At 39.2% G+C, this 20,339-nt stretch overlaps 1 protein-coding gene across 4 annotated transcripts in view; it reads right to left on the minus strand.

The window, feature by feature from the left end:
* Nucleotides 1-715: 715 nt before the first annotated feature.
* The window catches only part of malt1 (MALT1 paracaspase), a 45,767-nt gene continuing 26,143 nt past the window's right edge, over nt 716-20,339 (minus strand). For all 4 annotated transcript variants that reach the window (XM_008115132.3, XM_016995256.2, XM_008115133.3 and 1 more), the window contains 8 exons: nt 19,610-19,813; nt 15,022-15,199; nt 13,506-13,580; nt 10,224-10,351; nt 8,441-8,590; nt 6,774-6,931; nt 4,500-4,625; nt 716-3,523 (listed from right to left, as the gene is read on the minus strand). In XM_008115132.3, coding sequence (XP_008113339.2) covers nt 3,077-3,523; nt 4,500-4,625; nt 6,774-6,931; nt 8,441-8,590; nt 10,224-10,351; nt 13,506-13,580; nt 15,022-15,199; nt 19,610-19,813 — 1,466 coding nt within the window. In that variant the 3' untranslated portion in view covers nt 716-3,076. The remainder of the gene's footprint in view (nt 3,524-4,499; nt 4,626-6,773; nt 6,932-8,440; nt 8,591-10,223; nt 10,352-13,505; nt 13,581-15,021; nt 15,200-19,609; nt 19,814-20,339) is intronic.

A 20,339-nucleotide genomic window follows, 5' to 3' on the forward strand; every position in this document is an offset into this window, starting at 1 on the left:
ACTTCTTGTTCCCCAGGGAAAGTGTTCCTTGGCGGGAAAACAAGATCCTATATAGGTGTTTACCCGCAAGGAGATCCTTGCGGAGTCAATTCGTCAGCTTCAGGAGTGAGATCGTGTGTGGACTACGCTACTCCAGTTCTTTGTTTCCAGGACCTTGCCACGGACCTTGTTTTGTTCCTCGGACCTCGTTCTTGCTTCTTGTTGCCACGTATCAAGTCTTGTTTGCCAAGAATCTAGTTTGTTTCCAGCCTTGTTGTCAAGCTCCATTGGACTAAAGGACCCTGTCATTTCCCCACACTTGCTCGGCAAGTGTGTGTTTCGGTTATTGGATTATAACTTTGGACTCTAATATCTCATATTGGACATTGTTTTCCTGGACTATATTTGACCTTTCCTGAAAGGTCTAATTCTGAACTATATTCTTCACCTGTTTTTATTGACTTTATATATTCCTTTAATAAAGATATTAGATAGATTCTGGTCTCTGCGCATGGTTATTGGTGCTCTGCGGCCTGGGTCCTGACATTATATGTGCAAATGAATTATTGACATGCAGTTTCATTTCTCGGGATTGAAATCCCTGCACAATCATAAAAACTGGATGCTCTCAGCCCCAGAAACCCCTCTGAAAACTCCCCCATAAGTCAGAAACAACTTACAATGAACTCAGTGTATCACATTCTGTTTTTAATAAATGGCACTACTTACCAGCAAATGATGAAAATGTAAATCATTTATTGATAAAACTGAATAATTTATTTAAATCACCTGGATAGCTAAAAAACATAGTTATTGAGTTTTTAAATACATTTCTACCAATTATGGTGTAACAGAAAATTGTGTCAACAATCATGCTTTTAAGTATTTACATATATGCCAGATTAAATATCATCCTTTATAAGTAAAAAACAAATATGAATATGATATATATTTACCAAAAGCATTCAGCTAATCTTAGACTGGTGTTAACATAAATACTTAAGAATTACTAGGAAATTTACAGAGGTTTATGTTTATGGAGTGTATCAAATGCTAGCCCAGTTGGAGACTGAAACCGCTAAAGTGCCTAAAAAACTGAAGTCAGAAATTCCAAACTGAAAGCAAACTTCTGGATCATACTGTGCTGTAAGAAAGAGAATTTGGTTTACCAGGTGAGACATACAATGCAAGTTCTGGGATTATAAAATAGAGCTGTGAACAAAATTAAGATTGACTATTAAGACCACACAGCCTGTTAGGAATTGTGGGAGTTGAAGTTCAAAACACCTGGAAGGCCGAAGTTTGCCCATGCCTGCTCGATATGGTTTGGGTCCTAACTAAGCCTGGTCAAATCGCATGCTTTCAGTGCTAGAAACACCTCTGAAAGCTTACTATAAGTCTCCTTAAGATCACCATAAGTCAGAAACAACTTACAACAAACTGGATGTATCATTCTTGTTCAAATAGCCGTTTAATGAATAATGACATACAGGAATGATTGTGTACTCGTTTTAACTTTTCTAAGTTTTAACATTACTTTGTATGGCTCATGTTATAGTTTTATTATATTTTAGCATATGTTGTTTTATTGTTTGTAAGCTGCCTTGGGTCCCAGATTGGGAACAAGATGGAATCCAAATGCAATAAAGAAAATAAAGAGTATTTCTGAAGGTATAGATCCTGGCACATATTTTGTTGATCGTACACCCTACCCTCCTTCATGTGCCTGATTACAGCAGTGGTAAAGCTGTTCCTCATAGCCTCTCTTAGGAAGAGATATAAACAATGCATTGTCTATTTCCTCCCAAAATATTTAGTCCTGCTTGTGCTTCTTATCTTCAACAACTTCTTCTCCTCCTTCCTCAAGATCCCAATGATTCTCTAGCTGTCTTGGCTTCCCAATCACATGCCAACTGTTTCCCTAATATTAAATGCAGTAACACCTCTGTATTCAATTTTTATTTTTACATTTCTCTCTCAGCAAGCCCAAAATTCAGTGCAAAGATCCAGAAGCATTTTTCATGGCTGGTTTCTGATGAACTGACACTTAAGTAATAATCTCTCTCCACGAGATGCCAACAGCAATCAAAATTTAAGAAACCACAAGTCTGATAGTAACAAAAGGATGAATTACATGTAAGAAAGGAATGCTGATGCTTTAAAAAACTTATGAAGATAATATAGGTTAGATGAGTACTAGTCGTAAAATTTTATCACTCTTGCTATCTAATGAAACAGCTTCTAAAGGCAAACAAAAAAGCCTCTGTCCTTCCTGTCTTATAAATGGTAATGCTGGTCTTGTGCTACATTACTAATTGGTTAGGAAAATCCTCATAAAACTGTCATGGGTGTTTTGTGTCCAGTATGAGAAGCAAGGTGCTAAAATTTCCAGAAATATTGGCTATATATACTGATCAGACCAAATGCTGATCTAATCCAGCATTCTGTTTCCAGAATGATCAAGTTGGTGCTCCGTGGAAAGCCCACAATGACATGAATCTAACTACATCCGGATGGGCATCTTCCCTAATAACTGGTATTCTGACGTCTGTTCTTTGAGTATTACCATTGTGATTTTAGCCACCCTGATGGATCAGACCAAGACTCTATCCAACATCTTATTTCCAAATGTGGCCACCGGATGCCAAATAGGCTCATTTCAATTATTTGTCACCATCAACTTTCTGTCAATATCTGTTACCCCATAATTATCCTTTGAATGTTGCAAGCCCATTGCTAGATTTGAGGATAGGCAAGAAAATGCCTAAACCAAATGATTCCTGTTATTGCATCCCCATGTGACTTGTAGTTTTCTTACTACTGGCTTTCAATATGGACAAATCTGGGAATGGAGAAACACATTTTCCCAGTTGCCACTTTTAAAAGTACAGACAGATCTGTACTCCCTATGGGATAAATCTAGACAGGGTTAATTTCAGTGGAACCTCCATGTGACCAAACTTAGTTCAGATCCACACCAATGTTCTCTACTAGTGGTAGTACTCTCCTTCCAAATCCTAAAACACACAAGCAGTGTTGCAATGGCCTACCCGAGGAATGTCACCAACAAACTACCATGTAAAGAACGTGGCTACTGTTAAGACAGTCTGAAGTTTCCCGAGAAATCAGATTCCTGTTCATCTGTTGTTTCCACAGGCATATTGCCTTGGTTTGAACTAAATGAATAGGGCCATGTTGTCTGCCACGCCATCAGTCTATTTGGAGTCATATCACAGTGGCATGTTGCTGGATGTGAAATGCCTTCTGGGTGAGCAGAGTTCGGTTGGGGAAAGCCTGCATAGGAATGTGGGTGATGATTTGGGTGAGAGGGATGATATACAGCTGGCCCGGCATCAGATGACTGAGTAAAACAAGGCCCACTAGACACACAACAGTGCTGGAGGCAGCTATTCTTCCCAAATCCTTGATGAATGCGCAATTTAGCAATGAGCGGCTTGCCAATGTTCACCACTTTCCTCTCATCCACAACTTCATCTACTCCATCATATTCATAGTGGAGGTAAACGGTGAAGGTTAAGTCTTCCTATGAATTAAAAAACAAAACCATTAATGCAGAGCACTTATTGCCAAAATAAACACAGTATCTATTTAAGTTCAAACATACTGGATAATTCTGATTCAGGTAGTTCTGTCTTTTTGAATGAGTTCACATGGCAGACTCTCACAAGTCAGTTCTAATGTCTTACTGTCAATTACACCATTATTATTATTAGAAGTTGTCACATCCATAGGCAAGAATATTCTCTATTTGTAATAAGATTCCACATTTATTTTTAAGATGTTTATGTAAAAGCATATAGCAACAATTGCTTAATTGACATTAGTATTTCACAAATACCATTTGCTAATATGGTCACTGAATGAAAAGTGCTTTCAAACTCAAAGGGGACAGAAGTAAAAGCTGAATGTGCCTGTCCTTAAGAAATTAATTTTAGCACATGCTGGTTCATCATAATTAATGATGATTTACAAACCAAGGGATGCCAGGTGCTCTTCATTATGTGTGTGTATGTGTGTGCTTACATGCGCGTGCGCACACAAATACATACTGTTTTATACAAATGAAATCAATTTCTTTACAATTCATTCTCATCTTCCAGGCAGTTTCTTATCCTGATTCCATAGCAGTGTGGTAACTGAAGTTCCCATTTGTTTTTCTTCAGTTAGTGCTGCAATTGAGCAAGAAAACAACGGAGCAAGAAAACAAAGCCCCTTCTTCCAAAATTCATACAGTTTCCCATTCCGTTCACAACACTTGCTCAAGAATGAAAGAATCCACATTCAGCAACCTCAACTAAGAGGCCTTCTCATCTCACACGGAACATCCCTTGCTTCACCCCCAAAAGCTGGATCCATGGGAAGGTTTTACACTACTGGGTTATTTCAAAAGGGAAACTTGTTATTGAAGGCTACTAGTATTTATGTTACAAAAAGTTCCATCTTATTCTTGTGACTCAATAAAGCTCCAATCGTGCAAGATAAAAGCAATATAAACTAACCTTTAACTTTTGTAAGGAACATATTCTAGTATAGAGACAATGTTTGGGTAAGTCTTTTGAAAGCAAATAGCTGCCAGTTTCTTCAGGAGTTCCTTTGTTTGCTTCTTTAGGATCCACATCCAAATCCTGATGAAAAATAAAAAAAAACAACCTGTAAGTTTAACACTGGCACAGGAAAAAAGTAGAGCTGGACATACTGACAGATCTTTTGGTGATCTGTAGTAGATCTGCAAGGATATCCGAGTCCCAAATAACTAAGAACAACAACAACACATTGCTGAATGAAAATAAGTGTTGATACAATTGTCATTGTTATAATCTCTGCTACCTCTCTTTCCACCTTTCCCTGTAAAAGAGAGACAAACAGTGGCTTACATTTAAAACAAATATAGCAAACAGTGCACCCTTGTGATATTAGTTGTGTGCATTCGCGGTAAACCTTGATCAGTTTCGTGTCCCGGCTTTTGGTAGAGGCCCCGATCTGTTTCTACTGAGCCTTCTGAAATCGGGAGGGCAGATATTTGTTTTTGGTTTTCGGTGGTGAAAGAACTGTTTTCTTTTCACCCAAATTGATGGAATGAAACAGAAACACGAATCAAACAGATGAGACAAATTTCACGCCCATAACTAGTGGATACCAAAATCTGTGGAAGTTCAAGTTCCATTATATACAATGGTGTAGTAAAATGATGCCTCATATATAAAATGGCAAAATCAAGTTTTGCTTTTTGGATTTTTGTTCTGGAATATTTTCAAACTGTGGATGGTTGAATCTTTGGATACACGGGGCCAACTGTAACCAAAGCATTAAAATATAATTAAACTATCAATAACACTGAGACGTTTTATAGCCTATAATTAAAATACACAGAAGATTTAAAAACAGAAGCAGCATTGCAATATTAAAAGCCATTTGAAAACATTCAACTCTTGAAAGAATATTAAATTATTTTTTAAAAAATTGCCTGCCAAGACAAGGACAGCAATGAGGATGATGTTGAGCATGAACAGGATAAGTGCAGTTTTTTAAATCCATACTAGTGGGCAAAAGGGATGGCTCGAGCAAGATAAATGCTTTAACTAGCCATGTGATGAACTTTGTTGATGATATTTGCATCAAAGTTTCTTAATGCTTAAACCTAATGGCTTCTGGCAACTTTTAACTCAGGTCCAGGAGATGTGGCTCTGTGATTATATTTCTTAAGAATAGGTAAAGGTAAAGGTTTTCGCCTGACATTAAGTCTAGTCATGTCTGACTCTGATGGTTGGTGCTCATCTCCATTTTTAAGCCAAAAAGCCGATGTTATCCATAGACACCTCCAAGGTCATGTGGCCAACATGACTGCATGCAGCGCTGTTACCTTCCTGTCAGAGTGGGACCTTTTAGATCTACTCCCATTTGCATGTTTCGAACTGCAAAGTTGGCAGAAGCTGGGTCTAACAGCTGGAGCTTACCCTGCACCCCAGATTTCAACCGCCGACTTTTCGGTCAGCAAGTTCAGTAGCTCAGCGGTTTAACCTGCTGCTCCATATTTCTAAGAATGCGAATGTGATTTTTTCTCATATGGCTAAAGCTTAACTTCTTTTTCAAGATGACAGCCCTATACAAGTGCTTTAAAGTTCACCTTTTTGCAAGTTTTGTTTGCAAGAAAGCAGGGAATATGACGTTTAGTAGAAGCAGAGTGATGTATTTCATTCTGTCCTCAAAAAAAGAGAGATAAGAAAGATGTTCCCACAACCTGCTGAATCAAGGAGGAAATACGTGGAAATGCCAGAAAATCTGCCAACTCCTAGATGGATGTGGCCACAAGTTTTAGTGAGCCTTCAATCTGCACTCCTTGAAGTCAAGGAGTCAGCTGTGAAAAAGGCGAATTTTGATATGAAAACAAAGTGGATCCTGCAAACCAGACCTTTTCCTATCCCTCATTGATCAGCAATAGGACATTGCTTTTCATCCCAACCCTTGCAACACCGAATTAAAATATTTAAGCTTTGAGGCTAGTGCAGGCATGGGAAAACTTTGTCCCACGAGGTGTTTTGGACTTCAACTCCCACAATTCCTAACAGCCTCAGACCCTTTCCTTTCCCCCATCAGCCACTTAAGTGGCTGATGGGGAAAAGGAAAGGGTCTGAGGCTGTTAGGAATTGTGGGAGTTGAAGTCCAAAACACCTCGAGGGACACAGTTTGCCCATGCCTGAGCTAGTGTATAGACATTTGTTTTCATCATATTAAAATAAAAAAGGATGCCACAAAGCCTCACGACACCAACTTACAAGAGGAAAATCTGTCACATAAGCATTGCACACTGTAATTTCAGGTGGTTTCTTTATTATCCTCGTGTAGACAATCATCACATTGGAGAATTCTGCAGCGAAACCCAGCTGAATCTGGACGCCGCAATTAAACTGAAGGCACATACTTTCAGGAAGTTCTGGAAAACAAGGATATTTTATTAAGAATGGTACAGTGCCGCTCTCTTTCAAAATTAGCTGTACAGTAATATATTAGCTGTACTATCTTTCATTATACTCATTATTCATTAGCTACCTTGTCACTATGAAATTTATTTTAACAGTCAAAACAGATACACTACAATGTACATAAGGAAACGGATTTCTTTTGGTAAATCATTTTATACCGCATTGTTGTGAGTTTTCTGGATTGTGTGTCCATGTTCCAGAAGCATTCTCTCTGACGTTTCGCCCACATCTATGGCAGACATCTTCAGAGATTGTGAGGTCTGTTGGAAACTAGGCAAGAGCGGTTTATATATTTGTGGCAGGTCCTGTGTGGAAGAAAGAACTCTTGTTTGCTTGAGGCAAGTGTGAGTGTTGCAACTGGCCACCTTGATTAGCACTGAATAGCCGTGCAGCTTTAAAGCCTGGCTGCTTCCTGCCTGGGGGAATCCTTTGTTGGGAGGTGTTAGTTGATGCTGATTGTTTCCTGTCTGGAATTTCTGTTTTCTGAGTGTTGTTTTTTTACTGTTGATAACTTCCAAAAAATCTTCTCTGTAGCTGTAATTTAACAGCTGTCTTCATTTTCAACCTCTTCTTTGGATCCAAATTTCTTGTTGAATCTTGCACAGTAGTTTTTAAAAATCCTCCTTCACCAATCTAAATTCTTCTACAACATGCTTGCAGGAACTCTGCAATTTCAGCTTGAGAGGACTGTATCTTTAATGTTTTCCTATTATAGCAACTCTTGATAATATGTTAACAAATCCGACTTCTCAGCGCCTCCTCCTGCTATTTGTATATTTGGCCACTAGATGATAGCATTCACCAGTTTAAATCCATCAATTCGATTTGTAAAGGAGTGCTTGCTTTGTGTCTTCCTCCACGGCAGAAGAGACTTGGATTGGATGGCCCTTGAGATGTCTTCCAACTTTATGATTCTGTCTTATTATATATGCCACTTCAGCTTCTTCCCAAACATTGTATAATGTGTTGCTACAGCCACACTCTTGCGAATGTGAACTTTTCACGTGGCAGTTGCTTTGGAAATAGAGGCAGAGGACAGAGTTGGAAAAGCCTAGTTATATGATATTGATGTCCTCTTGCTAAGCTAAGATGGAAAAGGAGCTGGTGGCATGTTCCCTTTCATATGATCCCTCCTTGTCTTCTCCTTCTCCTTCCATTTGCACATGTACGCATACGTGCGCATGCAAACATATACACCTTCAACCCACGCTCTCAAATTGCTCCATTTAAGATATGCATCTATTAAAATGCAAAGATATCTGTCTCGAATGCATCAGCAGCAAACCTGCACAGGGAGAGGGAAGGTAGAAAATCTGTATGACAACAGAGCAAGGGAAAGACAGAAGGAATACCTAGAATTTTAATATATGCACAATACTGTGATTCATTGCCCCTGGGATGGGAGCGGTTTAGCTCAACTAATTAAATGGCGTATTCCCATATTTACTTCCCGTATTTACCATGTGCTTTTGCCCACTGCAGATTCCGTGCCAATGCCTCTGCTGAGGTTACGGTTTGCTGAATAGGATCAGTTAATGCCCTCTTCTCAGATAAACTGCTGCGAATCTCCAAAGCCTGCTTGCCTTTGGTAAGGTGACACTTGCCCATATCTAAAAATAAAAGACTCAAATCATTTTCTAGGAATCAAAGCTGCTGAAAATGCCAATTAAAGCACCTATATCCCAGCAGTGCCACTATGTTGCTATGGTTATGATGGTGTCAGCGTTTCCATGACAAACCTGATTTTGAAGGCATTTAAGCCTGGCTTTTTACAATTCAGGACAGTAGAACACACTGTGCAAGTTCTTCCACATGAGATATACCGCACAGACACATGTGCACACACATAAACACTTTACATTCAATATGACTTATACATTTTAAGCATAGTGGCAATAATGATATTCTCTGTATTTTCACCGTCTTCTGTATGAATGTATAGTTAGACCAGGCATGGGCAAAATTCGGCCGTCCAGGTGTTTTGGACTTCAACTCCCACAATTCCTAACAGCCTACTGGCTGTTAGGAATTGTGGGAGTTGAAGTCCTAAACACCTGGAAGGCAGAAGTTTGCTCGTGCCCGAGTTAAACTGATCAGAACTTTTCTTTGCACACACAATTACTTTTATTCCCAGAACATTCTTGCAAAAAATGCATATTCTCAATATTTTACACCAAAGTTAAGATTAATGGTATTCTTTCCAAGTTGTTGTCTAAATTTATTTTTCAGAATACGGACAATATGAAGATCCTGACTTCAAATATGATTGTCTCATGGCACTCACAACATTAATATGGTTGTTATGGATTGTCTGATTATCTGAGATCAATCAAGAAGCCCTTTCAAGTATAAGAAATAACTCCAAAGCAGCAGCAGCTCAAGGAAAATTAGGGCTGTGAATGGATGCAAAATGAAAAATAAAGACTATAAAATAGCACAGCAAAGCTTTGAAAGCCATTCATTGTTCCTTTGCATATTTGGAAAAGTTACAACTTTATGGCTATACCGGTTAGAGCAGGCATGGGCAAACTTTGGCCCTCCAGGTGTTTTGGACTTCAACTCCCACAATTCCTGGCTTCAGCCCTCTTCCTTTCCCCCCTCAGCCACTTAAGCAGCTGAGGGGGAAAAGGAAAGGGCCTGAGGCTAGGAATTGTGGGAGTTGAAGTCCAAAACACCTGGAGGGCCAAAGTTTGCCCATGTCTGGGTTAGAAGATTCTGAGGGCTGTAATGTAAAACTTTAGGAGGCTCTTTTCCTTTACTCCACAAAACAAAACAAAACAAATCTTAAAATACAGCACAACGATAACCTTAACAGACTGAATTTGAGCAGAGAAGTGACAGGATATATACACATATCATTTCTCCATCAACAGTTTTCGCCGTGAAGTCTCTGTTCTCTCCAAAGTATTCCTTTGCCATGGGACTCCAGAGGCAGATTTAAAATGTGTACAAGTGTCTCATGTGGTAAACACATCTTGGAAGGAGCAAATTTCAAGTGAAAAAATTCTTGCCAAGGAAAAGGTTAAGTACATTTGGGAATGTATAGTGCTACACAACTTCTTTCTATAGTATAAGTTGTGTTTTAATACTTTTTAAAAAAAGTTGACATGCATTAACCAAATTGGGCTGCACAAAACAGCTTTTTTACATTGCATTATGACCCTTGTCAACTGTAGTTTTTAAAGGGCGCAAGTACAGTTAAACCAAAGCTTTTCTTCTTTACTTTTCACAGCTTTCTCTCACCTTCTGCCACACCATCAAGAAGAACTGTAATCTTCTTGTCCTCCAACAAACGTTCCTTCAAAAACTTCACAAAAATCCCATTAGATAATCCAGACTGCTGAATTTCAAATGCTTCTGCTCCTTGGCATCTTTAAAATATATTTTAACAGCAAAACAGTATTTGCAGGGTGGATGTAAACGTAGCAGTATAGTACAGCTGAGAAAATCTAAATTATCTTCATTAAAAATAGCTTTATAGCGAGTGAAGAATCAGATTCCATAGAACAGTTTACAAATCAGCAAATATTTACAAGACACATAGTAAGCATCTACATTTTAGTTCAAGGTCTCTATAAAACTTGCAGACAAATCTGCACTCTGCCAACACAGTGCTGAATTTGCCAAGAACTCTATCTTTATAGGTTGGAAAATAGCATTTTTCTCAAGGACACAGTAAATCAGCAGCAAAGATAAAACCTGAATCCAGGTCACATTCTATCTGCTGAAGGAACAGCTTCCTATAATCCAAAATAACCCTTCACGAGATCCCACCTGCTACTGCTAGTATCTCCTGTGGATGTCCCATCTGCCATCTGCTTTGATACTGCCATATATGTGGGGAAATGTCCCCCTATTTGAGAGATCATAATTATACCAGGCTCCTTTCACGACATGGAGAAGTTCTTAATTAATGATGGCACAGAGAACCTTCTTAGGTGTATTAAAAATGCTGGGGAGGCACAGCCAATGGAATATGATTGGAATGGGGCTAGCCAGCATGGCCTATGAACCCCAACTGGTTTGTTGGAGCAGTTAGGAGTGTTGTGGTAATCTCTGAGCGGTTAGACTCAATTTAATCCTCTCTGGGGGAGATTCCACCAAAATCAGCAGAGTAGCTGATTTTAAATGCAACAGTTACTTACACAGGGTGAGCAAGAGAAGCCTTTGATCATTTAGGATTGCAATGGACTGCAGAGTCTCAATAAAAGTTCAAAAAGTATTTATTCAGGTAAAAAGAACTCGATTGCAGATAGAAAGGCTTGGGAGCTGTCTAGTCTACTCTAGACTGGTTTCTAAAGAAAAATAAGAAAGGAAAAATAACAAACATCTAAATAGTTACATCTTGCCAGGAGAGACAGCAAGATGCTTCTTGTTAGCTAGAAGAACAAAGGGAGAAGAGAGAACCAAAAAAATGGTTCCAACCGCATGGTCCAGTTTATTGGGGCCATAAAAGACACTCTGACCAATGAGAAGTTAGTGTCCCTAAAGATTCACATTTCCACTAACTTCAAAGTAAGGGATGTGACGTAAACAGGATAGAGTGAAACACAGTAAAGCCTGTCTAGGATGCTTAGGAAACAGGGAAAGGATTCCCTCAATCTAACTCTATCATCTATCTAACTACATTTAGACTTGAGTAGTCCAGGATGACAAGGAGGAATTGCTCCATAGCTGCAATTTCATTTATTCGTGTCTGGGGAAAAAAACAATCTCTCTAGGAATCTGCTACATCCTCCAGATGATTCTATAGTGTAATTCTACAAGTTACCATAAAGTTGCACTGGAGAACCAAGAAAATTCCTAGGCCATTAGGTATGCTGGGACCAGAAGTCAGATAATCCAATGGCATTTGATCACATCTGTGGTCTATGGTAACTACAGTCCAGCCAGGAACATATCTCCTCATCCCCACAGATACGGAGGTCTTACTGTTCTTCTAAATTCTTATAATGCTGAACGTCCATGATGACAAATAATAATCTTCCTATTTTAAAGCTCACATGGGACTCTGATTTCAGCAAAGCTTACTCTCATATAAGTATATAAAGAAGTTCAGTTATATTTGTTCTACTAATTGTAAGACTTGTAGAGATAAGATTTATCAAATTCTCTGCCTTTATTTTAATTTTGTAAAACAGTAATAACAGATGTGTTGTCGAAGGCTTTCATGGCTGGAATCACAGGGTTGTTGTGTGTTTTCCAGGCTGTATGGCCATGTTCCTTCTGCCAACCTAGCAGTTCGAAAACTTGCCAATGTGAGTAGATCAATAGGTACCGCTCTGGCGGGAAGGTAACGGCGCTCCATGCAGTCATGCCGGCCACATGACCTTGGAGGTGTCTACGGACAACGCCGGCTCTTCGGCTTAGAAATGGAGATGAGCACCACCACCAGAGTCAGACAGGGGAAACCTTTGCCTTTACCTTATCGCCATGTTCCAGAAGTATTCTCTCCTGACATTTCACCCACATCTATGGCAGGCATCCTCACAGGATATACCTCACAACCTCTGAGGATGCCTGCCATAGATGTGGGCAAAATGTCAGGAGAGAATACTTCTGCAACATGGCCATACAGCCTGGAAAACACACAACAACCCAATAATGGCAGATCTTGCATCATGGTATCATAGTGTAAAGTCCACTAAGGGGAACACTATGACTTTTCATGTCTCTTGTCCCTGAAACCCAGTAATTTTCAAGCTAAATCCCCCTCAACATGACCATGTAGTGAATGGTGCAGATGAGGTGATACCTGAGTAGAATCTGGCTATGTGATTATAGCCAAACGATGAAGGCACCTGCTGAGACTTCACAAAGGTCCTTTGGAGGTCCTAGAGGATGATGTCTTAATTGTGCCTTCTGCTACAGTCTCATAACCAGGTACACAATGATAATGATCTTCCAGGGCTTCTGGAAGCCCTGAGAAGGTCCAGAGGATACCTCCATTGCTTTGTGCCTGACAACAGATACACAGGCAGATATTCAGTTGTCCCCTTTCTTCACCAGCTACGATGTGGATATGTTGGGGGAAAGTAGCATGAAATTAAGACATATCAAATGTATCTCTTTCATCACTATATCATCTGCTTCTGTGTTTTTGTTTAAGAGGCCAAGAAGATAACTGTATTCAGATAACCACTTTAAAACTCAACTCCTTCTTCACTGTTTCCTATGGTGACAACAGAAAAAAAGATATACACATCTGAGATTCACAGCAGAGTTCTATCCATTACTGAAAGAAACTCCATGGTGCATCTTCACTGTACATTATACAAAATTTATCTGATAATGAATAGTGCTAATTTATCCATATGTTTGTAATGACTAAAAATGAACACAAACTATATAAAGGCTTGCAATAGCTACAAGCAAATTGCATTTCATACATTATTCATCTCTTTCCTTGGAAGGACAATATATTATTTTCTTACTAGGTCAGAACAAACTATCACACTTTCCTATTTCTTAACTAAAGCAGGAGACACATCTATGAAATGTACAAAGTTCAAATAATTTCCTTACGTGGCATATCCAAAGACAATGTTAGCTGTAACCTTCAAAGCATCCAGGACGAGGATGGTATTGTCGTATTCATTCCTTTATTTAAACACAAAAATCAGAGGTTTAGTCTAAAGGATTAAGCAAACAGTTTGATTAGTTTTGTGGTCTGCATAATAGTGCAACTTGGGGATTGGACTGGATAGTCTTCGTGGTCTTTCCAACTCTATGATTGTGTGATCTCTTGCATTACTTAAAATTTTGGCCTCATTTAATATAATACTCTTTCCCCTCTCTTCTTCCTTTCTTTAACTCTTGGCTCTTCCTTTCTTTAATTACAACTGATCACTTATTTGTCTAATAAGGTGGTCTCTGGCCCAAATAAGGATATGTCACAATAATCTATGGATCCTTCATATCCACAGATTCAACCACCCATGACTTGAATGAATATGTGTATGTGTGTGTGTATATGTGTATAGATATATGATTTTGCTATCTTATACAAAGGGTAACTAATTGCATTGTATTTTGAGAATTTAGCATCCACAGATCCTGGAAGTCCTGGAACCAAACCCCAGCAGATACCAAGGGTATTTATTTTGAAGATGTTGATTAAACCTCTACTGCAGCCATGGGCAAACCTTGGCCCTCCAGGTGTTTTGGACTTCAACCCCCACAATTCCTAACAGCCAACAGGTTGTTAGGAATTGTGGGAATTGAAGTCCAAAACACCTGGAGGGCCAAAGTTTGCCCATGCTTGCTCTACTAGCTTAAAATAATGATAAGTCATAATTAAGCTAAGTGTTCTGATGCTATGACAAATTACTCAAAGGCTTAAAAATGGGCACATGCATTCTTTAAAAGCTGTTTGGTTAGGCCTATCTATCGTGTGCAACAACAGTCAGAGATGAACAGAACAATGTGCTATTCACATGAAAGGCTCCCAAGCCCAGAACTTTGAAGGCTCTCACCACAGGTACTTGAAGCCTTGAAAACATATATACAAAGAGAAGGAGCAGCTGCTATATTTCCTTACAAACAGTTTTCTTCTGTAGCAACCGGGAGTGGGAAGAGCAAGGAGTGTTAGCCATGACAAGAGATCACCAGCAGAATGGGGGAAACCCAGCATGCTATCCTGCTTCCCTCTCAGTATAACCTCATGTTTTTATCTCTTGAAATGAAATTTTCAGCGCTCTGGAAAAAAAAGCCCTAGCTCAGCTCTTCTTGCATGAAGTGATAAAAGTGTTATATTTGCTGGGCAAGAAGAAAAGAATTTTTATTTGAATCAACACTGTCTAGACATGGGCATTCTTCTTTGTCCTCACTTCAAAGATCACCAGGTTGCAAGTGTACTTCATTCTGTAATTGTTTTTTGTATTCATTCTGAATTCAAAACCTGGAGACTAAAAGACTGTGACATGTGTGTCCAGCTAATGACCTTTCAGCTGTTTAATGTGCCTTTTTCTACAGAATCAACACAACTTGAGCCATGACCTGCTAGGGAAGAATCCCTTAAGTGAGGAAAGCATTTTAATACCTTTTTCTACACATATCCAGTAAAAACACATTGAGGCCAGTTTGTTTTTCTTGCATCCGTCTGAGAATGTTTTGCACACAGAGACAGTTTGCAGCTCGATAGGGATTTGGGGCATCGATGGGCACCATGAAACTGTTGCCATAGTTTTCATAGCCATGGCCAGCATAATATAACAAACCTAGTGAAAAACAAAACACATAATCAGAATAGTATGCAACCATTATATCAAGCCAAATACTCATTTAACTTGAGTCACAAAATCATCAAGCAGGCCGACAGAATGGGTAACATTAAGTAGGATGATCTGACTTGACAAAGATATTTCCTACTGTATTTTTATGGCAATCCTTAATAAATTGGCAAAGGCTTGATTTTCTGCCACTGCAGCAGTTCCTTCTGTGTTGAGGCTGGAAGTTTTGTCAGGTTTGCATATTATGTTGTGTGGTTGAGTGCTGTGTGGTTTCTGGGCTGTATGGCTGTGTTCTAGCAGCATTTTCTCCTGACATTTCACCTGCTGCTAGAACTTGGCCACACGAGCACTCCAGTGATTCCGGCCGTGAAAGCCTTTGACAATACAGACTCAAGTTGTACACAACAACATCTTACACATTCCACAGACATTCAAAATAATATACAGGAAAGGGTTAATTTTTGGTTTTGTTGTAATTTATAAACAGCCCTCCGGGCCCAAGCAATTACTGGGCAATGAGAAGACAAATATAGTAATTAGGATACAATTACATGATAAGGCGTGTAATGTCTATTCTGGGCTATAAAACTGCAGTTGTGGAATTGTGATACAATGAATGGGTATCCTTCCCTGAGTTATTCCACAGATGGAGAACTAAAGGCACTCCAGTAACAAAATTCCTTGTGAAAGGCCCTTGCAAAAACTCAAGAGTTACAATTCTAGTGGCATAAAGCAAGAAATGATTTCACAGTGTTTTTCCTCTTGGTGCCCTCCAAGTGTGTTGGACTTCGTTTTATTGTTATTAAGTGCCTACACACTGATCTTGACCTGTGATGAACACATGAATGAGAGATTTCCAGGTCATCATTTCCTTGGCTTCTCTGAGTCTATTCATCTGGAATATGATCTTGCTTTTTTCCTATCGCCCTCCAGCAAGCATTATTGCCTTTTCTTGTGAGTCATCTCATGATATGGCTAAGTATTATAGCCTCAGTTTAATCATCTTTGTTTCTAGAGAGAGTTCAGGTATGATTTTTCTAGGAACCATTTATTTGTCTTTTTAGCAGTCCATGGTCTCTGCAGAAATTTTCTTTCCAGCCATGCAAGCTGGCAATGAAGGAGATACAGCACAATATATCTGGAGGGAATCAGAACAAGGAAATCTGCTCCAATGCTTTCTTCTATTTGAATTCCTCAGCTAGAATGTTACTTTTTTAGTTTATGAATCCCAGAATACCGAAGGCAATTCTGGGAATTACTGTCCAGAAAAGTAAACTTTCTGAGCTCATCCATCAGCCTGTGTTTTCCTATTGAGCAATATAAGAAGCAACTGATATGAAACCTACTTAGTCTATCTATCTGCCTATGTATCCATACTGAAAACTGAAAGCTGTTTTAAAAAGGAAACTAGGCATCAACTGTAAAACATGTAACATAGTCATTATCATGCCCTTACCATAGCTGCAAGAGAATTCGTGCTTATGAGAAAACAAATTAACTCTGACTTTATGAGAAGCAATAAAAATATTATGTCAGACATTCTCGGGATAAATTGGCAGCAGTGTTTTATAGATGTTTTGAAAACTCATGGCAGCAAATATGGCTGTGTTGCCATCTGAAACTTCAAAAATATTTAAACCTGTGGGGGTAGGGTGGCAGCATAAGAAATCAATAAAACTGAAGCAAATGCCACATACTTTCCACAGACCAGCAGCAAATAAGCTGGTGTGACCGACTCAAATTTGCCATCCAGCTTCCACTAAGAAAAGGGGGTGGCAAAGTATCCTGCCGTCAGAAAGTCTGTCGGAGTGTTTAGTGCCGCAATAAATCTTCCTGTCATTGTGACCCTCGGATCAAGCACACCGAGGGCGAAGGGCATGCTGAAAGTCAGACCGGCCAGCCATGGATGCATCAGGCACCACATATCTGATCAATGAAAGAAGTCACACCTTGCAATCACTTCACCTTCCCTGGGCACCTGTTGCAGATGCATCCAATTAAAACATTGCCTGACCTCAGTAACCTGCTACAAGGGTCATCCCACCTCATAGATAGCTGCTAAGAGAGCTTCCATGAAAAATAAATACTGCTGGGAATCAAGGCTCAAAACTTTTTAACTTTGGAAGTAGAAGACAAATGACACGTAGAGAAGGTAAAATCAGCACATGAGCGTGACTTTACACATAGGCACCTTTTGTTAAAGGAGGTGGGCAGCAAGGGTCAAATTTCTACCTAGACCCACCCTGCTATTCAACCACAGCAAGCCAAAATGTAAATCCTTTTTAAAAAAAGCAATGGAAAATGGCATTGTGTCATTTACCTCTTTCCATTTTGAGATGGTTTCGGGGTGCTTGTAAGTGTAGGGAAGGGTTATTTTTATGATTTCACTGTTTTGGGGGGAGGGATTCTATTTAGTTTGAGGGCAAACCTTTGCTCCAAAGAGCACTTAAAAAGGGATTGGAAAGCATTTGGAAATTCGCAGCGGCTTCAGGGGGTAATAAAATCAGAATTGATAAGAGTCACAAATGGTCCATGGGTCAGACTATACTCTGCCATTTTTGTGTTGCTGTGATAAGTAATGTTTTTAAGTTGCTGTTTATTTTAAAGGTATTTTAAAAATTTTCAAGTTTTATGTTAGTGATAAATAAGTAACTCAACCATTTAGTTTCCAAACATGGTAATGGGCAATGATACCAATTCCTTTCCATGATACAGTAATGAGAAAGAGGAATGGTTTATTTTCAGAAAATAGCTTTCCAAGCTCTGGAATCAAAGTAGATAACTTGGTAATAAGGGCTTAGAATAATTTATGTCCACTTAGGGGGCACAGGTACTTGTTTGTTCCATTTCTAGTATCTTCTTTTCTATCGCAGCCAGATTGACTGGGACTGCCTTGTCCAAAATCTTGAAGAACCAAACAGAATGGTCAGTATTGGACTAGATGGTCTAATTATATCACTAACTATACAAAAGTTTCATATACCATAATCAGCCTCATAGAGGTTTTGGATAAAACTTTGGAGTTTACCTTTTCTAGACTAAAGAAACCCACTCGCTTTAAATGATAACAATCCAAGTTGCTCTTGAGCAAGCTGTAGAAGCCCCTTCCAGCTCCACCAAACCTACCAAAATCCAGCTTCTTCATCCTCCTTGCACATCACTTCTACGCAGGCAAAGGAAGTCTATTCCTGCAACCATTATATATCCAAGTTTCTTCTTTCCACTCTTGCTCCTCTTTCTACCCCAAAGGTCTTCAAACTTTTAAAACAGAAGGCCAGTCCACAGTCCCTCAGACTGTTTGAGGGACTGGACTATAGAAAAAAACATGAATATACCTATTCTATTTGTAGTGAAAAAAACCATGAAATAACAATACAATATTTAAAATGAAGAACAATTAGAACCAATATCAAGTTACCAGTATTCCACTGGAAAAGTGTGGGCATCCTTTGGCTGATGGGATAGTCAAATTCAGACTTAGAGCGGATAAGTCTACGTTATCCAATTTCCATAAGGAACTGAAGACCTGGTGGTGTCGGCAGGTTTTTGAGTAATTACATTGGAATACCACCGATCTCTGGGCCTGAATATATTGCACAAGATTTATCTAGCCTACAATGATACATTTTAATATATTGGGTTTATGGTTCCTGTCCCCTTGATGAGGTTGTGTAAGTGTTATTTATTGCCATATAATTGTATTGTTTTACCTTGCTTAATAATGTGTTATTATGTTGTTATGTAATGTATGTGTGGTTTTTATGATTGGAAACCGCCCTGAGTCCCATCTGGGAGATAGGGCGGTATATAAATAAAGTTTTATTATTATTATTATTATTATTATTATTATTATTATTATTATTATTATTATTCTAAAGCAGGGGTTCTCAACCTGTGGGTCCCCAAGGTGTTTTGGCCTACAACTCCCAGAAATCCCAGCCAGTTTACCAGGTGTAAGAATTTCTGAAAGTTGAAGACCAAAACATCTGGGAACCCACAGATTGAGAACCACTGGTATAAAGTTTAGAGCGGAGGTTGGGTAAATGACCTTGGAGAGCCACATCTGGCTTGAGGGCCTTTGCTTGGGGACTCCTATTATAACCAATTAAATGATATACCTTCCTTCTAGCAATGCCAAGACTTTCTCCTTTTTAGGAGGCAGGAAAATGAAATCCAGCCCAATCAGCTTTTCTTAATGCTCACTACTCCACATAGATTGCACTTCCATCTAACCCTCTCACCTTGCACAACTGCACAGGCATGTAGGAGAGCTATACACTATGGCTGAGATGTTCATTTATTTAGAGAAATATTGCAAATGTTTTAAAATGGGGCAACACAAATGTTGACCTGGCTACATCAAATTTCTGATGAATTGAAGGCAACTGTCTTTCTTACCATATACTCCTTTGTCCAAGAGCAATAAAAACTCATTTACAGCATTCCTCATCTCGGGTTCAGTAAGATCCAGCACGGAAACTACTTTGAAGTCCAGCTGTCGAAGCAAGTTGGTTAGTTCATAAACATCCACCAATGGAGCCTTGAGCTTGGGATGATTGCGATAACTCATGTTGCCCATCAACAGGGCTACTTTGTCCACAGCTGGAAAGGCAAGAAAGGACAGCATTTTCACAGTGTAGCCAAAGCAAGTCACACATACAATAATCCAGATTCAGGTCTCAAACTGCTTTAATGCAAGTACTTAACATGTAGAAAATATGTAATGTGCAAAGTAGAGGACAAGATAATGTTATAACTGAGATCCAAATGTATGATTATAGGTAGGTAAAGGTAAAGGTTTTCCTCTGACTTAATGTCCAGTCATGTCCGACTCTGGGGGTTGGTGCTCATCTCCATTTCTAAGCTGAAGAGCCAGCGTTGTCCGTAGACACCTCCAAGGTCATGTGGCCGGCATGACTGCATGGAGCGCCATGATAACCATAACAAAAAAGTATTCAGAGATGAAAAAAGCAGGACACCAAGAAGCTGGAGTTTTCAAATAAAGAGATGTCTGCATATTTGAATGATTGTTTTTGTTAACAGTTTTCCTGGAATTTTCTTGCACTGATCTCTTTGGCCTGGACTGAATTTACTGCTCATACTTGCTGCTTTAGAAATAAACAGATCA

Source organism: Anolis carolinensis, chromosome 2 (assembly GCF_035594765.1).
Source record: "Anolis carolinensis isolate JA03-04 chromosome 2, rAnoCar3.1.pri, whole genome shotgun sequence".
NCBI lineage: Eukaryota > Metazoa > Chordata > Lepidosauria > Squamata > Dactyloidae > Anolis > Anolis carolinensis.